This window comes from Microtus oregoni, unplaced genomic scaffold, assembly GCF_018167655.1.
Source record: "Microtus oregoni isolate MIOR12 unplaced genomic scaffold, Mior012 000012F_ref0000307, whole genome shotgun sequence".
Classification (NCBI taxonomy): Eukaryota; Metazoa; Chordata; class Mammalia; order Rodentia; family Cricetidae; genus Microtus; species Microtus oregoni.
Window position 1 is genome coordinate 703723 of NW_024543071.1, and position 23564 is coordinate 727286.

At 38.1% G+C, this 23564-nt stretch overlaps 1 protein-coding gene across 5 annotated transcripts in view; it reads left to right on the forward strand.

Annotated features, from left to right (window-relative positions):
- Window positions 1–23564, forward strand: part of Cacul1 (CDK2 associated cullin domain 1) — a 59559-nt gene that overhangs the window by 26221 nt on the left and 9774 nt on the right. For 2 of the 5 annotated variants that reach the window (XM_041661210.1, XM_041661211.1), the window contains 3 exons: window positions 18156–18251; window positions 18823–18925; window positions 23079–23168. In XM_041661210.1, coding sequence (XP_041517144.1) covers window positions 18156–18251; window positions 18823–18925; window positions 23079–23168 — 289 coding nt within the window. The remainder of the gene's footprint in view (window positions 1–18155; window positions 18252–18822; window positions 18926–23078; window positions 23169–23564) is intronic. The other 3 variants (XM_041661212.1, XM_041661213.1, XM_041661214.1) reach the window with 2 other exon arrangements.

Here is a 23564-nt window from a genome sequence, read left to right on the forward strand (position 1 = left end):
GCCAACAGGCCCATAGTATCTGGCAGACTTTTCCACGAAACAGGAAATTTCAAAGACAGTTCCACCTATATTGGCAATTTGTCAGTCACTTTCTTCTGTGTCCTGCAGAATGTCTAGCAGACTTTTTCTATTTTTTCATGAAGCAGGAACCCCAGAAGACCTTTAGGCGAGTTCAGCAGTCATTTCTCTGTGGGTCCTGCATGTCCAGTTGATCATGCAGTCCAGACAAGAGCAGTTTCTTGCCCAAATGGTTAACCAACTTCATAAGGAGTCTCTTTGATGCCCATCTTCCTCTTGAAGTAGATTGGTGCTGCCAGGAGCAGATGTGTCTTATTGTCATGAAAAGTCCTAAGGTCTTAAAACATTTTAAATGCCATATTCTGAAGGTCTCTGAAAGATTTGAAGAATACCTACCTAACTGAAATATATCTCTATATATCTAGAAAACCTAACAAACATGACTATAAGCTTGACTATTATAGATGATTATCTACTAACCTGTATTTCTTAATTATACATTACATTTTTAAAAGTTCCTAAAGGGTTGTCTCTGGCCCTGTTTAACCCTGGTATATGATTAAATTCTTTTTTTTTTTTTTTTTTTTTTTTTGGTTTTTTCGAGACAGGGTTTCTCTGTGGTTTTGGAGCCTGTCCTGGAACTAACTCTTGTAGACCAGGCTGGTCTCGAACTCACAGAGATCCGCCTGCCTCTGCCTCCCCAGTGCTGGGATTAAAGGCGTGCGCCACCACTGCCCGGCTATGATTAAATTCTTTTTCCTGGTTCTTGAATCATGTCCCAGGCATTTAAGGCTGTTTTGTGGCATAGGGACAAGATTTGTTCATCATAAAGAGCTTTAACCTGTTGGTCAACATAAGTGCCCTCACCAAGAATTTGATCTTGGGAAGTCTCAAGTTCTTTTGTTTTTTTCTGTTGTTCTAAAATTTTAGCCTCTTCTCTGAAATAATATGTTTTAACAATTAATCTCCATATACAAAATTTATCTTCATATATAAAATTTGTATATAATATACAAAAATATAACCCAATGTAAAATATTTAAAATTAATAGTTTTTTTTAAAAAGTAGAATCAGTAATCTATTTTTTAAAAAATATTTCTTATTGTTTATTTACTTTATTTTATGTGCACTGGTGTGAAGGTGTCAGATCCCCTGGAACTGGATCTTAAGACAGTTGTGAGCTGCAATGTGGGTGCTGGGAACTGATCCCAGCTCCTCTGGAAGAGCAGGCAGTGCTCTTAACCACTGAGCCATCTCTCCAGCCCCAGTAATCTATCTTTTTATATCTATATCCTCCCTTTTTTCTTTTCAGAGTAGATTCAATAAGCTATCCCTTTATCTTATCATATCTAGTGGCTATGGTGGTTTAAATAAGAATGGTCCCTATGGTCTCGTATTTAAATGCTTAGTTGTACACCAAAGTATGGTCCGAGTGTTGAAACTACCCTTTTCTATAGAACACCCTGTTTACTTGAAGAATGGGTGGATGAAGACCAGACTGATTATTAAGACTTAGGTATTTGAAATGTGTCAGCTGTTAGAAGATGTATGTAATTCATTGTTTTCCAGTGACCAATGTGCAGTGGTAGTAAATATGTAAAAAGACTCCAAGTAGAATGTAAATCAGAGCACCATATAATATTTAATGCACCCATTGGTAGTTTCAGGAGACTTAATTTGTATTGCAACAAATTTTCAAGAAGCAATCATCTCTTAAGCTTCTGAGAAAGAGAATTTGTTGTGTCATGAAAGGGCTAATCAGGTCTGGGTGGTGGTTGGCAGCAGGTACACGCCTTTAATCCCAGCACTTGGGGGGCAGAGGCAGGTGGATCCCTAAATTCTAGCTCCAGGACAGCCAGAGCTGAACAGAAACTCTGTCTCAGGAAAAAAAAAAACATGTGTGTGTGCGTGCACACACACATACACACACACACACACACACACACACACACACACACGGAAAAAAGAAGGAGAGGAGTCTATTCAGATACAGCTTTCTCCCTCACCCATTTACAATTTTTTGAGGTTAGATTTTCTTCCTTTAATTCAAAACACATAATAATTGATTAGTGAAGCAGATGCAAGAATTAAGTTGTAACAATTGTTAAAATGTCAATAATTACTAAAGTTACTTAAGTACTTTTGGATTTGTTTTGGAAGATTATTTTTCATAAACAGTATGATTTTATGTAATGACTTTATTATTGTCATGTTGGAATGAATTAATTCAGGTTTTTTAATATGTAAAATTGTTTCCATTTATTTAGAATATAGACATTCAATTACAAAAGAATGAAAACTATATGCCTCAGACCATTATTTAAAGAAAAGTTAAAATGTTCTAGGGCTACTAAAGCACTAAATGCAGATATCAGTTGAAATATGAATAATCAACGTTTTTATACATTTAAAATTCAGATGTTTATATTTATATTTTTAAGAAAAATTTTTAAAAAATTATTGTTTTACCCTTTCCCTGAACCATTGTATAACAGATCCTGTGAATGTAATATAACAGACTGCCATTCAAAGGTATATTTTAACTTTTAAACTTATTTCATCATAGCAGTATACCTACTTCCTAAGACATATTGAAGCATAAAGAATTACTGTTTTACATAATGTAGCCAAATTGGTATGTTGCCAATTGAATAATTTTATCAAAAAATGGAAAGCTCTCCATTTATGTTGATCCTGCAAAGCATGTTCCTTTGTTGCTGTTCGTGTTGTTTTGCTTGGTGTATTGTAAGGAAGGTCCATCCTGGAGTAAGCATGCTATCGGCTGTTTCTGATGTGAAGCAGTTGTGTGGCTGTAGGGATGCTGAGCCTTCAGTGTTAGACAGGGAGGTGACAGTGGTTTGGCTGCAGCAGAAGAGCTACGCATGGCAGAGTAGCAGCAAGCATAGAAAATGTATGACTTCCGAACTTTGTTATTGATTTTTATTGATCTTTACACAAATAAAAAAGAATTAGAATAGATCATTTGTATGAATTGGGAAGCAAAAACAGCTTAGAAAATTCCATAGTATTTAATGCCCTTGCTTTATCAACATGGAACTTGCAGGAATATGAAAAGAAGAGAGTGGAAGCCTATAAGTTAGAAAGAGACTGGAAGGAAATTGCCATCAATGTCACAACATACAGGTCTTATTTTGACATAGACCCAAATAAAATGTTAAAAAAAAATAGGGCTTACAATGTGATTAGGGGAAATCAGAATATTGATTGAATATTTCATGAAATAAAGAAATTATTGCTAAAATATTTAAGTATATGATGAAATAAGTTCTAGAATTATAACATTATTTAAAAATTTGAAAGGTGATTTCAACTTTTATTTTTTTCTTTTTTTATTAATTGATTTTTATTGAGCTATACATTTTTCTCTGTTCCCCTCCCTGCCTCAACTCTTCCCCCAAGATCTCCATGCTCTCAATTTACTCAGGAGATCTCATCTTTTTCTACTTTCTACTTTTCTTGTAGATTATATCTATGTAAGTCTCTCTTAGTGTCCTCATTGTTGTCTAGGTTCTCTAGGATTGTGGTTTGTAAGCTGGCTTTCTTTGCTTTATATTTAAAAAACACCTATGAGTGAGTACATGTGATAATTGTCTTTCTGGGTCTGGGTTACCTCACTCAAAATGATGTTTTCTAGCTCCATCCATTTGCCTGCAAAATTCAAGATATCATTTTTTTCTGCTGTGTAGTACCACTTTTTTTTTTTATCCATTCTTCAGTCGAAGGGTATTTAGGTTGTTTCCAGATTCTGGCTATGACAAACAATGCTGCTATGAACATAGTTGAGCACGTATCCTTGTGGCACAATTGAGCATCCTTTGGATATATACCCAAAAATGGTATTACTGGGTCTTGAGGAAGGTTGTTTCCTAATTTTCTGAGAAATCGCCATACTGACATCCAAAGGGGTTGGACCAGCTTGCATTCCCACTAGCAATGTAGAAGTGTTCCCCTTTCCCCACAACCTCTGCAGCATAAGTTGTCATCAGTGTTTTTGATGTTGGCCATTCTTACAGGTGTAAAATGGAATCTCAGAGTTGTTTTGATTTGCATTTCTCTGATGAATAAGGATTTTGAACATTTCCTTAAGTGTCTTTCAGCCATTTTAGATTCCTCTGTTGAGAGTTCTCTGTTTAGGACTGTACTCCATTTTTCTTTTATTGGATTATTTGTTCATTTGATGACCAATTTCTTGAGTTCTTTGTATATTTTGGAGATCAGACCTCTGTCTGATGTGGGATTAGTGAAGATCTTTTCCCATTCTGTAGGCTGTCGATTTGTCTTGTTGACCATGTCCTTTGTTTTACAGAAGCTTTTCAGTTTTAGGAGGTCCCATTTATTAATTGTTTTTCTCAGTGTCTGTTGCTGCTGGGGTTATATTTAGGAAGTGGTCTCCTGTGCTAATGCATTCAAGTGTGCTTCCCACTTTCTCTTCTATAAAGTTAATGTGGCTGACTTTATGTTGAGGTCTTTGATCCATTTGGATCTGAGTTTTGTGCACTGTGATGGTTACAGGCCTGTTTTCTTTCTTTTTTTTTTTGCTTTAATTTTATTTTTTAATATTTATTTATTTATTTATTATGTATACAACACTTGGCCTCCACGTATCCCTGCAGACCAGAAGAGGGTACCAGATCTCATTACAGATGGTTGTGAGCCACCATGTGGTTGCTGGGAATTGAACTCAGAACCTTTGGAAGAGCAGGCAATGCTTTCAACTTCTGAGCCATCTCTCCAGCCCCCGAGGCCTGTTTTCATTCTTCTACATGTTGATATTCAGTTTTGCCAGCACCATTTGTTAAATATGCTTTCTTTTTTCAATTTGATATTTTTTTTGCATCTTTGTCAAAAGTCAGGTGTTTGAAGGTGTGTTGCTTAATATCTAGGCTTTCTATTCGGTTCCATTGGTCCTCCTGTCTGTTCTTAGGCCAATACCAGGCTGTTTTCAGTACTGTAGCTCTGTAGTAGAATTTGAAGTCAGGGATTGTGATGCCTCCAGAAGTTCTTTTATTGTACAGGATTGTTTTGGCTATCCTGGTTTTTTGCTTTTCCATATGAAGTTGAATGCCGTTCTTTCCACGTCTGTGAAGGATGTTGCTGGGATTTTGCTGGGCATTGCATTGAATCTGTAGATTGCTTGCACTGGTGAACTTTTGAAGACCTTGGTTAGGAGGGGAAAAAAGTGCATAGCCTTAATTTGAACTGACCAGCTTTTGTCTATGCTCTTGTACTTTTGTGTTTCACAAAGCTGGAGTTCTCTTGGCCTTTGTCCTTCTTAACATACTACCTAATGCCTGAGCTCAGAGGCAGCTTGCTTTCTAGCACAGAGTTGCTTCTTCCAAAAACTAAGTCTCATTCTTGGTGAACTCTTTTAGCTTCCTTGAAAATGGCTCCTTTCTCCTCGTTTGCTATACAAACATCCTGCTTCGTTTGTTCTTCCTCTTGACACAACATAGAATTCACATTCCTTGACTCTATATGTCTCTTGAAAACCAAGGTGCTTGTTCTCTGCTGAGTTTCAAAGTCTCGGTGATTTTCATTTCCCACTTTGGCAGTACCTGATGGGTACTGGTAAGTGCTGAACATTTTATATCTGGGCTTTGCCTTATCGTACTTCTTCCTCAGTCAGCAAATGGCAAATGTCTATTTGTCCCAGCCTTGAGCTTGGCAGTAGAGTTGTTATGTGCTGGGAACTAGTGAGTCTATCTAAACAGCATTGCTGACCAAGTTACTCATCCTAAAATGTCTGTAATTTGGTTTTGGAAATTGTGTATGCTTTGGTGAGTGGTAGTATAATATTTACTAAATCTACCTTGTTGTCTAGGCTTTTCATAGTTTAGAGTTGGGGTGTCTCTTGAGAACAACCTGTTGGTAAAGCCCAGTTTTATTTGTTTTGGGGCCATACAGTCTCATTGAGCTACCCAGGCTATTATCAAACTTCTGGGCTCAAGGGATTCAGCTTCCTCGGGAGTACAGATGCTCTCCCCGTACCTTCATTAATTCCAGGTAGAAAAGGCTTTTTGGAGTCTTTAAGGTTAAAGATTTGTCATTTATTATTTTCATGTGTATTTGTGCTCCCATGTGAGTTCACGTGCACCATGTGTGTGCAGGAACCTGTGTGGGCAAGAAGACAAAATCAGATCCCTTGTAAAATGCCATGTGTGTGCTGAAAACTAAACCTGGGTTCCCTGCAAGAGCCCTAAATGTTCCAAACTGCTGAGCCATGTACCCAGCTCCATCTTTAGTTATTTTAAATAGTGTAAATCATTCCAGGAATTAAAATGTTTTAGACTCAATAAAATAAACCTACTCTAAGATAGATTGTTAGAAAAAGTACAAATTGGTACTTGAATAATTTCACATTTGTGCAAAGAACTATTAGACTCTTAATTCTACAAGCAATATATTTCAAAAGGATAGAAAATAATTAAATGGCCGTTGTTTTCAGGGAGGAAGAAGTGAAAGTAAAACTCTAAACCCATTGAACTGACGAGGGTGGGGCTGTGGTAGAGCACCTTTGTCTGGCACTGGGTGAGGCTCTCGGCTCTGCCCAAACACTGGCACCACTTCCCCTAAAGACTGGGAGGAGTTTAGAATAGTAGTTTTTGTTTTGTTTTTTTCCCCCTCAGATTCCTTTTTCTTGTTTGATGTGAGCAATTTTTTTTTATTTAATTAATATCCAAGCCAGGTACTGTCATTTTGGAGTAGTGAAGCTGAAACTAGGCAGCATTTTTCCCAGTAGAGACCACAGTGTACTGATTTTAAGTTTTAAAGAGGAACAGTTTGATTTGTATTCTCAAAATGACATTTATTTCTAGATTCCTGGAAAAGATGAAGTTTATTTCTCAGACCGTAATAATTTATGGTCTTTGTTATTTCCAAGGTTTTAAGTGAGTAAGTGCTGCATGAAATGTGGAATAAAGAAGCTGAGTGTTCTGACATTTGATTCAGCACAAAAAGTGCTTTTTATACTCCTAGCCTTTAAGGCTTGGGGACTTTGTGAAGGAATATGGAGCTCAGTTTTACTCATTCTCTCTGCTGTTCAGTGTGCCTTTTGATCAGTATTCATGTTTTTAACTCTTAGACGAAGTGTCCTTTCATGAAAAGGGAAAAATATTTTAATGTAATGGATTTTCAGATTTTTTTCTTCTATATGTATAAAATTTACTTCTTTGAATGCTAAATATCAATTCCTGAATTCTTTGAAGCTGCTTTGAGAAAGATGCTGCGTGTGTCTGTTCATTTCTGGTAGTTAGCCTGTAATGCGGAATCATTTCCCCCAGTTTCTCTGGTTGACAGACTGCTTTTTGAAATGCTACTGGATTTTTCTAATTGTTAGGCACATGGTTGCTGTTTACTCCTACTCATGGATAGGAGGTTGTTTGTCTGATTCTTGACACATCCTTAGAAATAACGTAGTGTGGGAATCTCTCCTCAGAATGGAAATGAAAATTCTAAGGGATGAATTACTCAGTACCGTAAACCCTTATTAATAGTAAAATAGAAATTTAGATTTAAACAGAGCTAGGTTATATTATAAAATTTAGATTTCTAAAGACTCTGTCTTTGAAAAATACATCTCTCTGTGTCCTGTATTCTAGACATTCTGGTCAGATTGTAGAGGAACAGGTAAGGCACAGATCCTGCCTCAGGGCTTGCAGTTAGTGACAGGGTGAGTTGCCCAACTAAGGGTCATGAAACTCAGATGTTTTGAGAAAGCTACAGTAGATCTTGAAGGAATAAAGCAGGTCTGATGGAGGTGGGGAGAAAGATGTCTGGGCGACAAAAGACACTGATATTTCTTGGGATTGGCTGGTTGGTCCATGTGCTGGGCTGGGCAGTATTAAAGCTACAGGCTGTAGATGCAGAAAAGTAGACAGTGTGCCTTCAATTGAGAAGTCCGAACTTAAAATAAAAGGTGGCGGATTTGAGAGTAATAAGAAAGGAGTTTCGAGGCCGGTTGGTGGTGGCACACGCCTTTAATCCCAGCACTCGGGAGGCAGAGGCAGGTGGATCTCTGTGAGTTCGAGGCCAGCCTGGTCTACAAAGGGAGTTCCAGGACAGGCTCCAAAGCTACAGAGATACCCTGTCTCGAAAAACCAAAAAAAAAAAAAAAAAAAAAAAAAAAAAAAAAAAAAAAAAGAAAGAAAGAAAAAAGAAAGGAGTTTCGGCACAAAGTAACCCAGAGTCCCCAGGATCAGATTGAGTCTTGGTACATATTAAGCTTAGCTTGGGATCACAGTTAAATAGTTAAATATTTCTGAGCTGTTTACCTGCTACATGTGATGGGGACAACCTTTATTCCTAAGCAGTTAGGAGGACTAGGAAGAGACATGGAAAGAGAACACCAGATTTTAAGTGTTCTGTTATGAAAGATGAAATAGAGACAGTTCCCTGCATGTATTCTAAGCTTCTAGGTAGAAATGAAAACATTTGTGAGGTGATTTTACAAATTATGAGTTTAAAAAATTAAAAACATTTAAGAGTATTAGAACATTAAATGTTTCTCAAATAGCTTAAGACATGGCTTCTATAATTTCACTTTAAAACAATTTTTAATTTTTTTATATGTATTTCTGTATGTTTATGGATGAATGTGTCTGAAGAAATCAGAAGGATGGGATCATTGGTGCTGGAATTACAGGTGGTTGTGAGCTGCCTGATAATGGGGGTTTGGGAAACCAAACTTAGGTCCTCTGGGAGAGCAGCAAGCACTGTTTCCCACTGAGCCATTTCTCCAGCCTCCTCATTTCACGTTGTTGGACTTGTTACTTAGGAGTCTTAGTGTGGCGAACTGGAAAGCAGGATTTGTCTTTAAGGTCGGGTTGCCAGATGGTGAAATTTCCAAAGGACAGGCTTCATGTTTTTGTATTTTATACATTCCCCAACACCTTAACCCAGGAATTAATTTTTAGTTGAACATGTGTATTTTACATTTGCTAATATTTTAGTCTTTTAAATTACTCTTTCATTTAGGCTTCTTTTAAAATTAAAGAATAAGGTAAAAGTAGTACATGAATAAATTTTCTGTAAAACATAACAACTCAAAGCACCACAGCATAACATCTTAACTTACTGTTGCGGGAGGTCCTCCCACTCCTCCAGCCAATAGCCGCAGAGATACCAGCCCATTGGGGCGTGGTCTCTCTCCCTTTAAAAAAGCGGCCACTTCCCTCTGCTCTCTCTCTTCACTTCCTGCTCCGCCGGGCGACTAGACTCCCTTCCTGGTTGCCTGGGACAGTGATCTGTAAGTTTTTTCCCCTTTAAATAAATACCACCCTATTAATCATAATTCCAAACTGGTGTGGCATTGTTTGTGACTTACGCCTTCATTTTGGTGCCCAACGTTTGGTTTTAGAACCTCTCCTTTCCTCCCTCGGCTGCCGGCCGCGAGTTCAGCTTGGCAGGAGCCCTCCCTTCCTCAGCCGCTGCCTGTGCCTTGCAGCGGCCGCCTTGGCCTCCCCACGTGGATTTAAACTCCACAGGCCTGTGTAGTCTCTGCCTGCGTGGTTTGCTCTTTTTTGAGTCGTTTTTAAATCTCCCTTGCAAGCACAGCTCTTAAGTGGCACGAACCAGAGCACATGGTTGCTGAAAGCTGCAACCCCTCAGGGTGACTCTGTCACGTGGAGGCATAAGCGGCTTCCAGGTTGCTCTTCTCTACCCCTGGATTCTAGGTTTCTGGTTCCGCCTCTGGAATTGATTTAATTACATTTACTTTGTTGAGAAACTTGCATTTTCCAGTTTTTAACATCTACTAAGGCACTGAAACAGGACCCCGTTTCTATCGCGACTCAGCAACAGCGCCACCTGCTGGATAATAGGTAATATGGCAGTTTTCGTTTCTAACGCAAATTTTACTGCTTTGTTTTCACTAATACAATGGATTAGTAAATTTATATTTACTAATACAATGGATTACATCATACAAGGTTTATATGATTATGGGGATACCTTAATTTGCTTGTTACTAGGTTTCAGTTTTCTTTTCCATATTCTATCATTAAGGAAGAATATGGCACTCCTAAGAACGATTGAATCTTTACGTACTAATAATGAACAGAAGAATATGGCACTCCTAAGAACGACAGAATCTTTACAAACTAATAATGAACAGAAGAATATGGCACTCCTAAGAACGACAGAATCTTTACGAACTAATAATGAACAACTAATTGACAGGATTAAAATTATTGAAAATCAGAGGTTATCTGAACAAGTGGATGCTATGACAGACAAAATTGACTCCATATCCAAGGGTATTAGAAAGTTACCTGAAAAGGTTCAGGCTGTTGAATTTGACCTTCAGACTTTATCACAAAGTTTTAATAAGGTAACAGACAGAATGTACCTCCAGGTTGGGAATCTACATGATATACAAGAAAAGTTTAAGGAGGACATGTTATCTTTGAAGGAAAAAATTAAAGCTTTGGAATCACAGGTGCAGAATGGGGACTAAAAAATTGATACCTCAGTGAAATCACTGGAAATATATACAGGTCAGGAGATTCAGGATTTAAGAGAGACAATGATAAAAATATTTGAAAAGATTGGAGAAATTATTGCAGCTGGTGAACAGAGTAAGGAGGCACAAGGACAGGATACAATGCCTCCACCAGCTATTAGAACTGGCTTACCCAGGGTTCTAGCGACATACCCTATACTTAATTCTGACAAAGTGTCAACTTCTAAAGGCTCAAAGGGAGTCAGAGAAGCTAGATGGACGCCAATAGCAATGAATGATCTGAAAGAAATTAAGAAAGCTGTTGTTAATTTTGGCTTCCACAATGCATATGTAAAGAAAATGATAAGGACTTGGGCTTCTAATGCTAGAGCTACCCCCCCATGATTTCCATCAGTTAGTGTCTGCAGTTTTAGATAATGGACCTTCCTTGATGTTTGGAATTTATTTCAGAGAAGGATCCAAACATATGGAACAGCAAGGAAGAGCAAAAGGTGTTGAGGTTTCCCAAGATCAAATTCTTGGTGCATGAGAATATGCTGATCCACAGGTCCAAGCTCTTTATGACGATGAAGTACTGTGTCTATGTCACCAAGCAGCTTTAAATGCTTGGAATAGGATACAAGATCCAGCAAAAAGGGTTGAATCATATACCAGAATTAGGCAGGGACAGAGAGAACCCTTTATTGACTTTTTGCAAAGATGAATTAAGGCTCTGGACATAGGGGTAACAGACCCAGAAGCTAGACGAATACTTCTTGAATCTCTAGCTTTTGAGAATGCAAACATAGAATGCAAAAAGATAATTGGGCCTTTAAAGTCTAGATCAGCACCTATGGATGAATGGATTCAGCATACGATGAATGTTGAGACGTTTAGCTATAATGATGAATCTTGGGTAGGAGAAGCGATTTCCAAAGCAATGAGGAGACATCAAACTGCCAGGTGTTTTAATTGTGGTAAATTAGGACATTTGCAAAGGGATTGCAGGCAAAGAATTCCTAGGAATAATATCTCTTCTGGGAATGACAAAAATAGGAGACCTCGGCCTTCAGGTATATGTAGGAGATGTGGTAAAGGCCGGCATTGGTCCAACAAATCAGGTCAACAACAGACAGACGGGGCAATTTGATATAATCGGGAAACTCCTTGGGGGGCCTCTCGCAGGCCCCCAAGCCAACAGTGGCCCAGTCATTCCCAGTCACAGTGGACGTACCTCACCAAGAAAATTAAAAGCTCCAATTTCTGCTGTAAAAAGGAATACTGGTCTAAATGATGAATTACGTGTGGAGGATGAGTCAAAAAACCCAGTAGGACAGAGTAAACGTATATTTTGGCAGACTTCTATTAATGATCAAAGACCAAAGCTAAGAGTCTGTATAAATGGCACTTTTATTGAAGGCTTATTAGACACAGGTGCGGATGTAAGAATCATTACCCCAGAATCTTGGCATCCGAATTGGCCTCTTCAAGAGGTAGATGTTCAGTTCCTGGGAATTGGAACCCTATCTTGTGTAAAACAAAGCACAAGATGGGTTGAATGCATAGGGCCCGAAGGGCCAATAGGAAGACTAAGGTCATATATAGCCAATATTGCCATAAATTTATGGGGCCGTGACCTGCTACAGCAATGGAATACCCAGATTAACATTCCTGTAGTTCCAGGAACTCATAATTCTGGGAAGGATATGATGAGGTATTATGGAAAAAGGTCACCAGCCATTCAGGCTGTACAAGAACATACAGCAAATACCAAACCTTTAGAGGTACCAACAGCCCTACCTTTAAAATGGCTAACTGAGAAGCCAATATGGATCAAACAGTGGCCTCTAGCTGAAGATAAACTACAGGCATTGGAACAGCTGGTACAAGAGCAACTAGATGCTCACCATATTGAAGAATCAACCAGCCCTTGGAATTCTCCTGTGTTTGTTGTAAAAAAGAAATCTGGTAAATGGAGAATGGTGACAGATCTAAGAGCTGTCAACAAAGTAATTCAACCTATGGGCCCACTACAATCTGGAATTCCTTTGCCTTCTCTGTTACCAAAAGGACGGCCTCTTATAGTTATTGATTTGAAAGATTGTTTTTTCACTTTACCGTTACAAGAAAAGGATAGAGAAAAATTTGCCTTCATAGTGCCTACTTATAATAATTCTCAGCCTAATAGGAGATATCAATGGACTGTCCTCCCACAGGGTATGTTCAATAGTCCTACATTGTGCCAATATTTTGTAAGTAAGCCATTGGAAATAATTCGTAAACAATTCCCCAAGTCCATAATTTATCATTACATGGATGACACCTTGTTATCTGATTCAAATAAAGATACTTTAGAAAGGATGTTTGAAGAAGTAAAGAAAGTCTTGCCTAGGTGGGGATTACAAATTGCCCCTGAAAAGATTCAAAGAGGAAATTCTATTAATTACCTAGGTTACAGAATAGGGCTAGAGAAAATTAAAACGCAAAAGGCACAAATTAGGAGAGACCGCTTAAAGACTCTTAATGACTTCCAAAGATTGTTAGGAGACATTTCCAGTCTACGACCAGCTGTTGGGATAACACCTGATCTAATAGTTCATTTAAACAAAACCTTAGATGGTGATAAAGACTTGAATAGTCCAAGAAAACTGACAGCTGAAGCAGAAAAGGAACTGACAATGATTGAGGAAAAATTACAGGAGGCACATGTGGATAGGGTGAACCCAAATCTTAGCTGCATCCTAGTCATATTGCCTTCCATAATTTCTCCTACAGGGATTCTAATGCAGAGGGAAGATATTATTTTAGAGTGGATATTTATACCTAATAAACCAAGTAAAAAATTAAAAACTTATGTGGAAAAAGTCTCTGAATTAATTATAAAAGGTAAGCTGAGACTTTGTCAACTAGCAGGTATAGACCCAGCAGAAATTATAGTGCATTTTACTACTAAAGAAATAAAAAAGTTATGGGAAGACAATGAACCGTGGCAAAGAGATTGTGCTAATTTTTTGGGAGAAATTAATAGCAACTATCCCAAAAGTGGTAGGTTTAACCTCATAAAAAGAACTTCTTGGATTCTTCCTAGAATTGTACGTGATGCTCCAATAACAGGAGCCCGTACGTTCTATACTGATGCAAATAAATCAGGGAAAGCAGGTTACAAGTCAGGTGAATTGAGTAAGGTGGAACAAAGCCCTTATAATTCTGTCCAGAAGGCAGAATTATATGCCATTCTTATGGTGCTAAGGGATTTTAAAGAACCTCTTAATATAGTTACAGATTCACAATATGCAGAAAGAGTTATCTTACATATTGAAACCGCTGAATTTATACCAGATGACACAGAGTTGACTTCATTGTTTATCCAGGTACAAGACATAATCAGGAACAGGCTTTGTCCGATGTACATAACACACATCCGGTCCCATACAGGTCTGCCTGGTCCTCTAGCACAAGGCAACACTGAGATTGATCAATTATTGATTGGAAGTGTGTTGCAGGCCTCAGAATTTCATAAGAAGCATCATGTCAATAGTAAAGGCCTAAAGAAAGAATTTTCCATTACTTGGCAACAAGCTAAGGACATTATAAAGAGATGTCCTACTTGTTCTTTCTATAATCAAACACCGTTGCCTGCAGGGAGTAACCCAAAGGGTACTAAGAGAAATGAAATCTGGCAGATGGATGTGTTCCAGTTTATGGAATTTGGTAAATTAAAATATGTACACCATACCATAGACACGTATTCAGGTTTTCACTGGGCTACTGCCCTAAGCTCAGAAAAGGCTGATTCAGTAATCACACATTTATTAGAAGTTATGGCCATCATGGGTATACCTGCACAAATAAAGACAGATAATGGTCCAGCATATGTATCTAAGAAAATTAAATGCTTTTTTGATTATTATAATATAAAACACATTACAGATTTACCAAATAATCCTACAGGTCAGGCAGTTATAGAAAGATCAAATCATACTATAAAGGATATGCTGAACAAACAGAAAGGGACTGAAAATACCCCCAGAAATAGATTACATAATGCTTTATTAACCTTGAATTTTCTTAACGCTAATGAGAAAGGAACGACAGCAGCAGAAAGACATTGGATAATGGAAAAGTCTGCTGAACTAAATCAACCGATTTATTTCAAAGATGTGCTGACCTCTCAATGGAAGCCAGGAGATGTGCTACGTTGGGGAAGGGGTTTTGCTCTTGTTTCCACAGGAGAAGAAAAATTGTGGATTCCATCAAAATTAATAAAGTTTCGATTTGAAGAGGAGAAACCTCTTGGAAAGGAGAAATGACAACTCATCCACAATGATGATATTCATACAGGTGGTAAGAAAAACATATAGAATGGGGGCAGGGTTCTGTTCCTATCTCCCCAGGAAAACATTCATCTTTGAAAAATTCAAGGGACCCTGGATGTTTGGATACTGACAGATGGAAAAATACCTGCCCAATAGGAAATATCAAGAAAACTGAATGGGTTGTGTAAGTAGTATTAAACCATATTTCTAAATTTATAAAGCTGGTTTTGAAGTGGGACTCTGGCTCAGTCCCTCTCCAATTCCAAGCCTATTAGTAAGAGAAAAACCCAGAGTTTCTGGAGTTTCTGTCTCATGTCAAGAGCCATGATATGGGACAGAAAGAAATATGAGTTTAGAAAACATCTTTGCTTTTCTTCATATCTATCATACTTTTCATTGAATATATCTATCATGCCTTTCAGTGAATATATACATATATGTCTGTATGATTAATGTTTAAGTTTTTCACAATGAACAATGAATTTTTCCTGAAGTGACATTTGAAGTTTCCAGGAAGAAGATGGGGCCCCACAACAACAACTCCACCTGGTTGTTATGACGTCATGATACTGATAGCGCTACTACAAGACCTGCTTTGGGTACAGCTGCACAAGACAGTTCCAACTTGGTTAGCTGAAATGGTGCACATCTTATACAACATTTTGGCCAGACCTGCACAAAATACTCAGAGACTATTTGCAATTTTAAAAGACATTGATCTTGAAATTGAACCATCATTTTACTTTCACAGGATCCCCCAGAAAGAACGTCGCCCCCATGACAAGTAATTCTAGAGGACGACGTCCCCTCTCCCAGTAAAGTTTGCCCTTGGGTTTAGGGACATCATTTAGGGGTTGATTATAATTAGTATATGATTGAGGGTTTGGGGAGGAATTTTATAAGCTCAGGGATCATTTTGAAAAAAAAAAAAGAGGGATGATGGGATAATAGATTTGTAATTGTGAGTTACTGTTTTTAGACAAATATATTGGTATAGATTCTTGTATATTGACACAAAGTTAAATTATATTGACTATTGTATGCATGCATGTTTCTACCTCTGTTTAAAACTTTTTTTATGTATTGACATATATTGTATTGATATATATATTGTATATATTTACCATATTGCAGTGTACATTTCTACCTCTGATTAAGATACTTATATAATGTTTGTGTATTGATATATATTTACCTACTGCAATGTATATTTGTACATTGTTTATATTTGGAGGTCATTGTCCTCATTTGTTTTACAGTCATTTATTTTCTTAGTCTTTAAGTTAGATAGATATTGAGAATTATATAGATAAATAGTCATCTAAGTTTGTCATTTATAATTAGACTAATCAGGTTCTTTAGATATATAGAGATTATACTCAGTATAGATAGATAATCTTCAACTTCTTAAAGAGCTGTAGAAAATGGCCTTTAATCTAACTCAGAGTTTTGTGGTAGTGAGACACAATTGCTCCTGGCAACACTGCTCTATTCCCGAGAGAATGTTGAGCACCATAGACACTCCACCTAGAGCCTTTCTTTTTGGCAGAACTGGCCTTTGGGCAAAGAAATGCCCATACCTCAACCACTGACAAAGATACAGAGCGTGCATCAATGGATAAAACAGGACTGTCATATCCTGCCAAGACAGGGTAAGATAGTTTTGAAAAGTTGCTTGCCTTTGAAAATGGTATGTCAGTTATGTTAGGCCTTAGCCAAAGTTGGGTGTTTCAACGCTGCTAATGTGACTTTGGGTGATTGCCCAGGTAGCTAGTTGTCTCTGTGATTTGTTGCATGTTTTGGAAGTTGTTTTACTGAACTTCCTAATTACCCAGGTAACATTATTTCCCTTCTCAGATCTTCGATGGGGTTGAATACTATATAAATGTAGTTACTTTCTCTCATGACTTGGCCAAGTTATTTATTATACAAGACCTAGTTAGAATAGGATATTTGTACTTATTGTATATAATTTCATAGTAGGTTTAGAACTCTCTTATTTAAACAAAAGGGGGAGGTGTTGCAGGAGGTCCTCCCACTCCTCCAGCCAATAGCCGCTGAGATAGCAGCCCATTGGGGCGTGGTCTCTCTCCCTTTAAAAAAGTGGCCACTTCCCTCTCCTCTCTCTCTTCACTTCCTGCTCCGCAGGGTGACTAGACTCCCTTCCTGGTTGCCTGGGACAGTGATCTGTAAGTTTTTTCCCCTTTAAATAAATACCACCCTATTAATCATAATTCCAACCTGGTGTGGCATTGTTTGTGACTTACGCCTTCAACTTACAGCAGAATACCACAGCCTGGGAAACTTATTTCTTATAGTAATTTAAAAGCAGAGAAGTTCAGGATCAAGTTCTGGGTTAGGGGTTTCCTGGTGAGGACTCTTGCTGACTTGTAGGAAGAAGCATTTTCACCAAAGCCTTTCCTCTGTGCCACATTTTGATAGCAAATGTTTGGGAGTAAGCCCTTTGGTATCCTTTTAAGAACACACAGTCTTGTAGGACGAGGGCCATGCCCTTATGACCTCATGGAGTTTTAATTATTTCCTTATTTCAGATACAGCTATACTGGGAGACCAGACATGTTCACTCAACACACAGTAAAAAAGAGGTTTCCATAGTGACTTTTGTGGCTTAGTATTTTGTAGCAGTGGGTGAAGTTATACTGTACTTCAGTCTAGACCTGCATGTATATGTGAATTCTTTGAGTTCTTACTTCTCATGTTGATAGTTTATTAGCTAGAGTAGCTGTTTACAACCAAGCTAGCATTATAAAGTTTATTAGCCATTCTAACAGTGTCTTTTAAAAAAAAAAGAGGTTGGTTTTTTTTCTTATGTGTATAAGTGTTTTACTTGAGTGTATGTTGTATACCTCATGTGTACAGTGCTTGTGTGGTATTGGGTTCCCTAGAACCAGAGGGACAGATGGTTGTAAGCTGCTGGGAATTGAACCTGGGTACTTTTCCAAGAGCAGCGAGCATGTTTAACAGCTGGGCATCTCTTTAGCCCCTCTAGTAGTATCTTGAACCTTGAACCTGTTTTACATGTTTGAGCCCCCCTTTTCCCAATATAGCTTGTTTCCTGTAGGTACTGTCTCCCTAATTCAATGGTGATTTATTAAAAACATAATATGTTAAAGTTCTACAGTTTTTAAAGGTGACTAAACTGATTTGGAACAAAGACACCTTAGCTGACTTTAAAATATAAGTCTCTCTCTTACACACACACACACACACACACACACACACCACACTACACATCTTATGGGAATTTGATTTCTTTCTAAGTTGGTTTGTATTGCAGGAGGTTGAAGAAGGACTTTTACTTGGTTTCTCAGAGTGCTTATGTTGTTCTGCTTTCTTACAGGCCAGCCCTCCAGACCTCTATATTGAGAGATTTAATATAGCTCTGGGACAGTATATGGGAGCATTACAGAGCATCGTGCCTCTTTTCATATATATGGTAAGTTAGAGCTCTGTTTACCTCCCAAACCATGTGGTTAATTGTGTTCTGGTTTTCTTTTCCTGAGTCAGATTAACGATGGGTGTCTTCATGAATCTGGAGTTGAGAGTAGGAGGTGTAATCAATACCTTATTCTTCACATCTAAATGGAATGAGCCTAAAAGTGAAGGTGACAGAAGAAATCATGCCCAATTTTGAGAGTGAAGAAAGGCATTTCTTCTCCCCCTCACAATTTTATTTTATTAAATTTGTTCTTTCACCATTTCATCCTATATATAGTACTTTCTGTTTACTTTCTTCTACAACCCTCTCTTATCCCCCTCTGTGTTACCCCGCACCCCCATACACAGGTCCCATTCCCACGTTCTCGCTGAGAGAAGAACTCACAGAGATCTGTCTGCATCTGCCTCCCAAGTGCTGGGATTAAAGGCATGCGCCACCACCGCCCGGCCTTATTATTTTTTTAATCAGTACATTTATACATTATTCCCTTAAACACTATTTGGTTTTCCCATTCATGGGTATGATTGCTTTCCCATGTTGATATATAAAAACTTATTTTATTTTTCAGAATAAGTTTTACATAGAAACTAAACTTAACAGAGACTTAAAAGATGATCTTATAAAGCTGTTTACGGAACACGTTGCAGAAAAGCACATTTACAGCCTAATGCGTAAGTAATTTCACTTCTTATGGGGGGAGACAGTACTAGCCATGGTCTCCTTTTCCTTCTTCCCTTTCTTCTCCAGCTCATTCTTACTCTTTTCCTTTCATCTGAGAACATTGTCTTCTGAATTCCAGTATTGACATCTCTAGAACCAGACCTCAGTCTGCAGAGAGAGACACCTGGGGTTGAAATTTTAATTTACCAGTCATCTGTTGTTGTTGGAATACTTAGGCAGGTCATGTATTGGACAGTGTCTTGTGCCTGCCCTGATCTGTGTTGCCTTTCTTCACTGAGCAGAAGTTTGATTAGCAGGGTTGCATGTGACTGCAGTATCACTGACTCTCAGAGGGGTGCTAGGTGTCTATCTGGTTTCTACTGTTAGTCACCGTGTTAGCGAGCTGCTAGCCTCCTGTGGATGAGCATCTGTAAAGTATTTACCATGGCTGTGTAGATAGCTAAATAAGGGACAGGTGCCAAGCTCAGTCTTTCCCCACTCCTGGCTCACAGTAGGTGGCATCGTTTCCTCTGCATCTAAAGGAGTAGACTCCAGGTGTTCCTTCACTTGTCTCTCCGCACCTTCAAGAAAGCTCATGTTTTGGTCATTACCCAGCAAGGCATTCTTTAGTAATTTGGTACTAATGTAGACTGTAGTTTATATTTTCTTGCAGTATTTCAGTTGTAATTAGTTGTTGCCACACAGACGTTTTACTGAAATTTACAAAGTAATTGTTTTAAGCTTGATCACAAACTCTTTTTGTTACTTTTGATTTTAAATTAAGAGAAGGGATTTATATACTAGACCAGTTTACTTTTGCAAGGCACAGTTTTTACAAAATTGCTGGCTTGCATGACTGCTAAGTTAGTGCAGTTTTAGTTTCTTAGACTTTCTCCAATAGTGAAATGTTCCAAGATTCATAAAGTAGAAACTTGGAACTGTGTTTAAAGTCCTGGACACAGGAAAGATTTCCTGCATCCTATTGGGTAGACTACTAGGGGACATCATGGACCCCCATCTCTCATTGGGGGGGGGGCGTATTTCAGACTAGTGTGTGAGAGTTCATATCTTAAACTAATAAGGCAAGAGTGTGTGTTACAGACAGATTGGTACTCGATGTCCTCATGTTCATGAATTAATACTTTGTGAATAAGAAACAGTTTCTGTTATAGGTGAGGCACAGTGCATGGTCATTGCATACATGTGTCCTTGGAATATAAAGTGACATGGTTTTGACTGTAACAAAATCGCTTTTTTTAGAAAAAAGTTTTCACTTTGAATTAAACTGAATGTAGAGCTAGGAGGATTTACATTAATTGAAGTATTTAGATGGTGCTGTTACTGAGCAGATGTGAGAATAAATATATTCATAATCAGGTTGGACATTTCAGAGAAAGTATGATGTCAGAATCCTCTGGACAATGAAGGTAGTGAGATGGCTCAGTAGGTCAGGCTGCTTTCTGCCAGATCTGGCGGTCTTAATCCTTGGAGTAGGAGTGAAAGAGAAGTGGCTCTCTGAAGTTGTCTTCTGATCTCTACACATGCACGTGTGTGCATCACACACGCTGTAAGTACATGTAATGAAAACTTAAAGTAAGAAAACCCTTTGCAAGATTTTAGCACCAAGGAATCTTTGAAACATCAGAGGAGCTCAGGACTCAGCAATTTACTTAAGAGTTTAATGCCATAACATGGGAAGAGAGATTAGAATACCCTGTGATTGATACACTTCTGTGAGTAACAGGATTATTGAAGCACCCTGTTCTTTGATAAATGACTTTCAGAAGAAACCAGTTACTAAGAACAACACTTTACTAGCTCCAGCCCATGTAAAACCAGTGTCTCTGTGGTATGTGTACTGAAGGAAGAGTGAGTATAGGGTTCAGAGGGAATACAAGTTCCTAACCATATGAAATGCTCCTCTGATTAAAGCAAAGATAGCAAAGGCCAGAATTTGCTAGGTGCAGTAAACACCCCACCCCTTGCATCCTTAGTAAATCCCAGTTCTTTTAGGGGGAAAAAAGCTGGAGAATCCTTTAAACTTGAATACTTTCTCCCAAGAGTATAAATAGACAAGAAGATGCTATCAAATTATTAAAATACTTTATCAGCTCTTGATAACCTTTTTCTTTTGTTTTGTTTGCTTTATTGAGATAGTCTCTTGTAGCCCAGGCTAGCTTGGAACTCTTAAAAATGATCTTGAACTTCTGATCCCCTTCTTTCACATTCTATGCCTGGTTTACGTGGTGCTGGGGGTCAAACCCAGGACTTTGTCCATGGTAGGCAAACACTACCAAACTGAACTATACCCCCAGCTGTAGTAATATTTATACTTTGAATATAATTAATTATAGTCCACCCCAGATTATTTATGCACATTTCATATGCCTTGTATGTCTTTATTAAATTTGCCATTTCTTCATAGCTGTTAAGTTGACATAGAAATATGGAGAGACTGTTGTTGAGGTCAGTACTTAGCCACATATTGAGGATGTGGTTAAGCATGAAGACCTCAGGTATTTGTCAAAAATTAAGAACTTAAGCCGGGCGGTGGTGGCGCACGCCTTTAATCCCAGCACTCGGGAGGCAGAGGCAGGCGGATCTCTGTGAGTTCGAGACCAGCCTGGTCTACAAGAGCTAGTTCCAGGACAGGCTCCAAAACCACAGAGAAACCCTGTCTCGAAAAAACAAAAACAAACAAACAAACAAAAAACAAACAAAAAAAATTAAGAACTTAGATTGGTAAAAGGAGTACTTACATTTGGGGTACATGCTGAGTACCTAAGGCTTTCGGAACACAGCGTTTAGAATTTCAGTTTTTAAACATTAAATTTTGACATATCATGATTTTATGACAGTTCACATTTGTCTTCCTTAAAATTTGTTATTCAGAATCGAAATTATATTTGGATAATGAGATGGGAAGAGTAAACAAAGCACCTCTGGTGATCTTTATTAGCAGACTCCATAGCAGGTCATACCCCATGTCTGAAGTTACCAAATCCTTGAAGTGTAAGGAGGTATTTCCATTTTTAAAAAGACAAGGATAAAGGAAAATAGTTAACTACAAACCTGGCGTATATAAATATCCCACCATTTAGTTTTCTCTTTTTTTCCCTCCCCCCCCCCCCCCCTTTGTTTTGTTTTGGATAGTACAATATTTCTGTAGTGGGTATTTTTGTTTGTTTAATCTTTGAGAGACGAATTAAAAATGAACTGTTTCAGGGCTGTGGCACTTGGTCTCCCAATAGACATGGAATTAGTATGTTAATGATTATAGAAGTATTATTGAAGTAATTCCTTGTTTTAAAAATGGAGGAAGTGTAGGTTATATAAAAGAAAGTTGACTGTTCAAAGTTGCTGAAGTAGAAAAGGTGAGTTGTCATCATCTCTGCCCTTTTGCATAAGAAGATTTTTTTAGTAGAAAGATGAAGCTATGGCATTTGGGAAAGTAAGCTTTGATACAGTTAATAAAATTATTATTGGTTGAGTTTCCCTAATCCTGAAAGTCCAAAGTACTCTGAAATCTATAATTTACTTTGTATTTGATGGGGAGGGAGTTTCACTGTGTGGTTCTGGCTGGCCTCTGACTTAGATCTGCCTGCCTCTGTCTTCTGAGGGCCAGGAGTAAAGACATGTGCCACCATTCCCAGCTGAAATCTGTAGCTTTTTGAGCATGACAGAAATTCGAGTATTTAGATTTGTTGCATTAGGGATGCTCAGCCAATAAAATCCAAGAAAACTTGTGATCCAAGCATTTGAGATGAGGGTGATTTGAAGAAATAAGGGTCACCTGTCATTTTCTCCCCACACAGGCAGACACTTTGAGCTACGTAATGAGTCCCCCAGTTCTGTTGCTTTACTTCTCTCAGACTCTGCCCTGCTTCAGTTACTAGTCAGCAACAGATTCCTGTTTTATTGAGTGCTGTGTAAAGGCTTTGTAATCGTTCTGTATGTATAAACTTTTGATCTGTCTTGTGCTGCTCTTCTTGTGGTGTTTACCTCTTCGGCCTTCAAAATGCTAATAGAGAGAAATTTTTACTGTTAGCAAGTGTTACATGCTTTTTTCTTTTTTAAAAAATTCTTTTTCATTTTTGTTTATTTCTTTTCTTTTTCTTTTTCTCTCTTTTTCTTTTTTTTACCTGTTTTTTCTTCTTATTCCAGCTTTACTTTTAGAAGCCCAGTCAACACCATTTCAGGTCACACCTTCAACTATGGCAAATATTGTGAAAGGCCTGTACACTCTCAGACCAGGTAAACACCTGTCATTTCTGTTGGGATTGGGCCTGTGTTTTTATTTATTACAGCCTTATCCAAAGGGCATTGGTTCTTACATGCTCTCTAAGGCCAAATGACATTTGGGTTTACTGTAGTAAAAATCCTGGAACTCAAATCTGCGTGAAATGTTGGTTTAGGACTTGCTTGGAACTCGTTTTCTACCAGTGAAAAGCAGCTGCTTTGGTTTTTGTAGCACCTGAGAGAGATCCACAGAATAATTTGCTGTACTGACAGTTGAAAGTACAGTCATCTGTGAACTGAAGCAGGAGGGGTGATTCTAAAGCCAGCCGGAAAGCCTCATAGCTAACAAAGCAAGAAAGTGAATAGTGTGTTTGTTGTTATGGAGTTTCTCTTTGATTTCACACTGTAAGT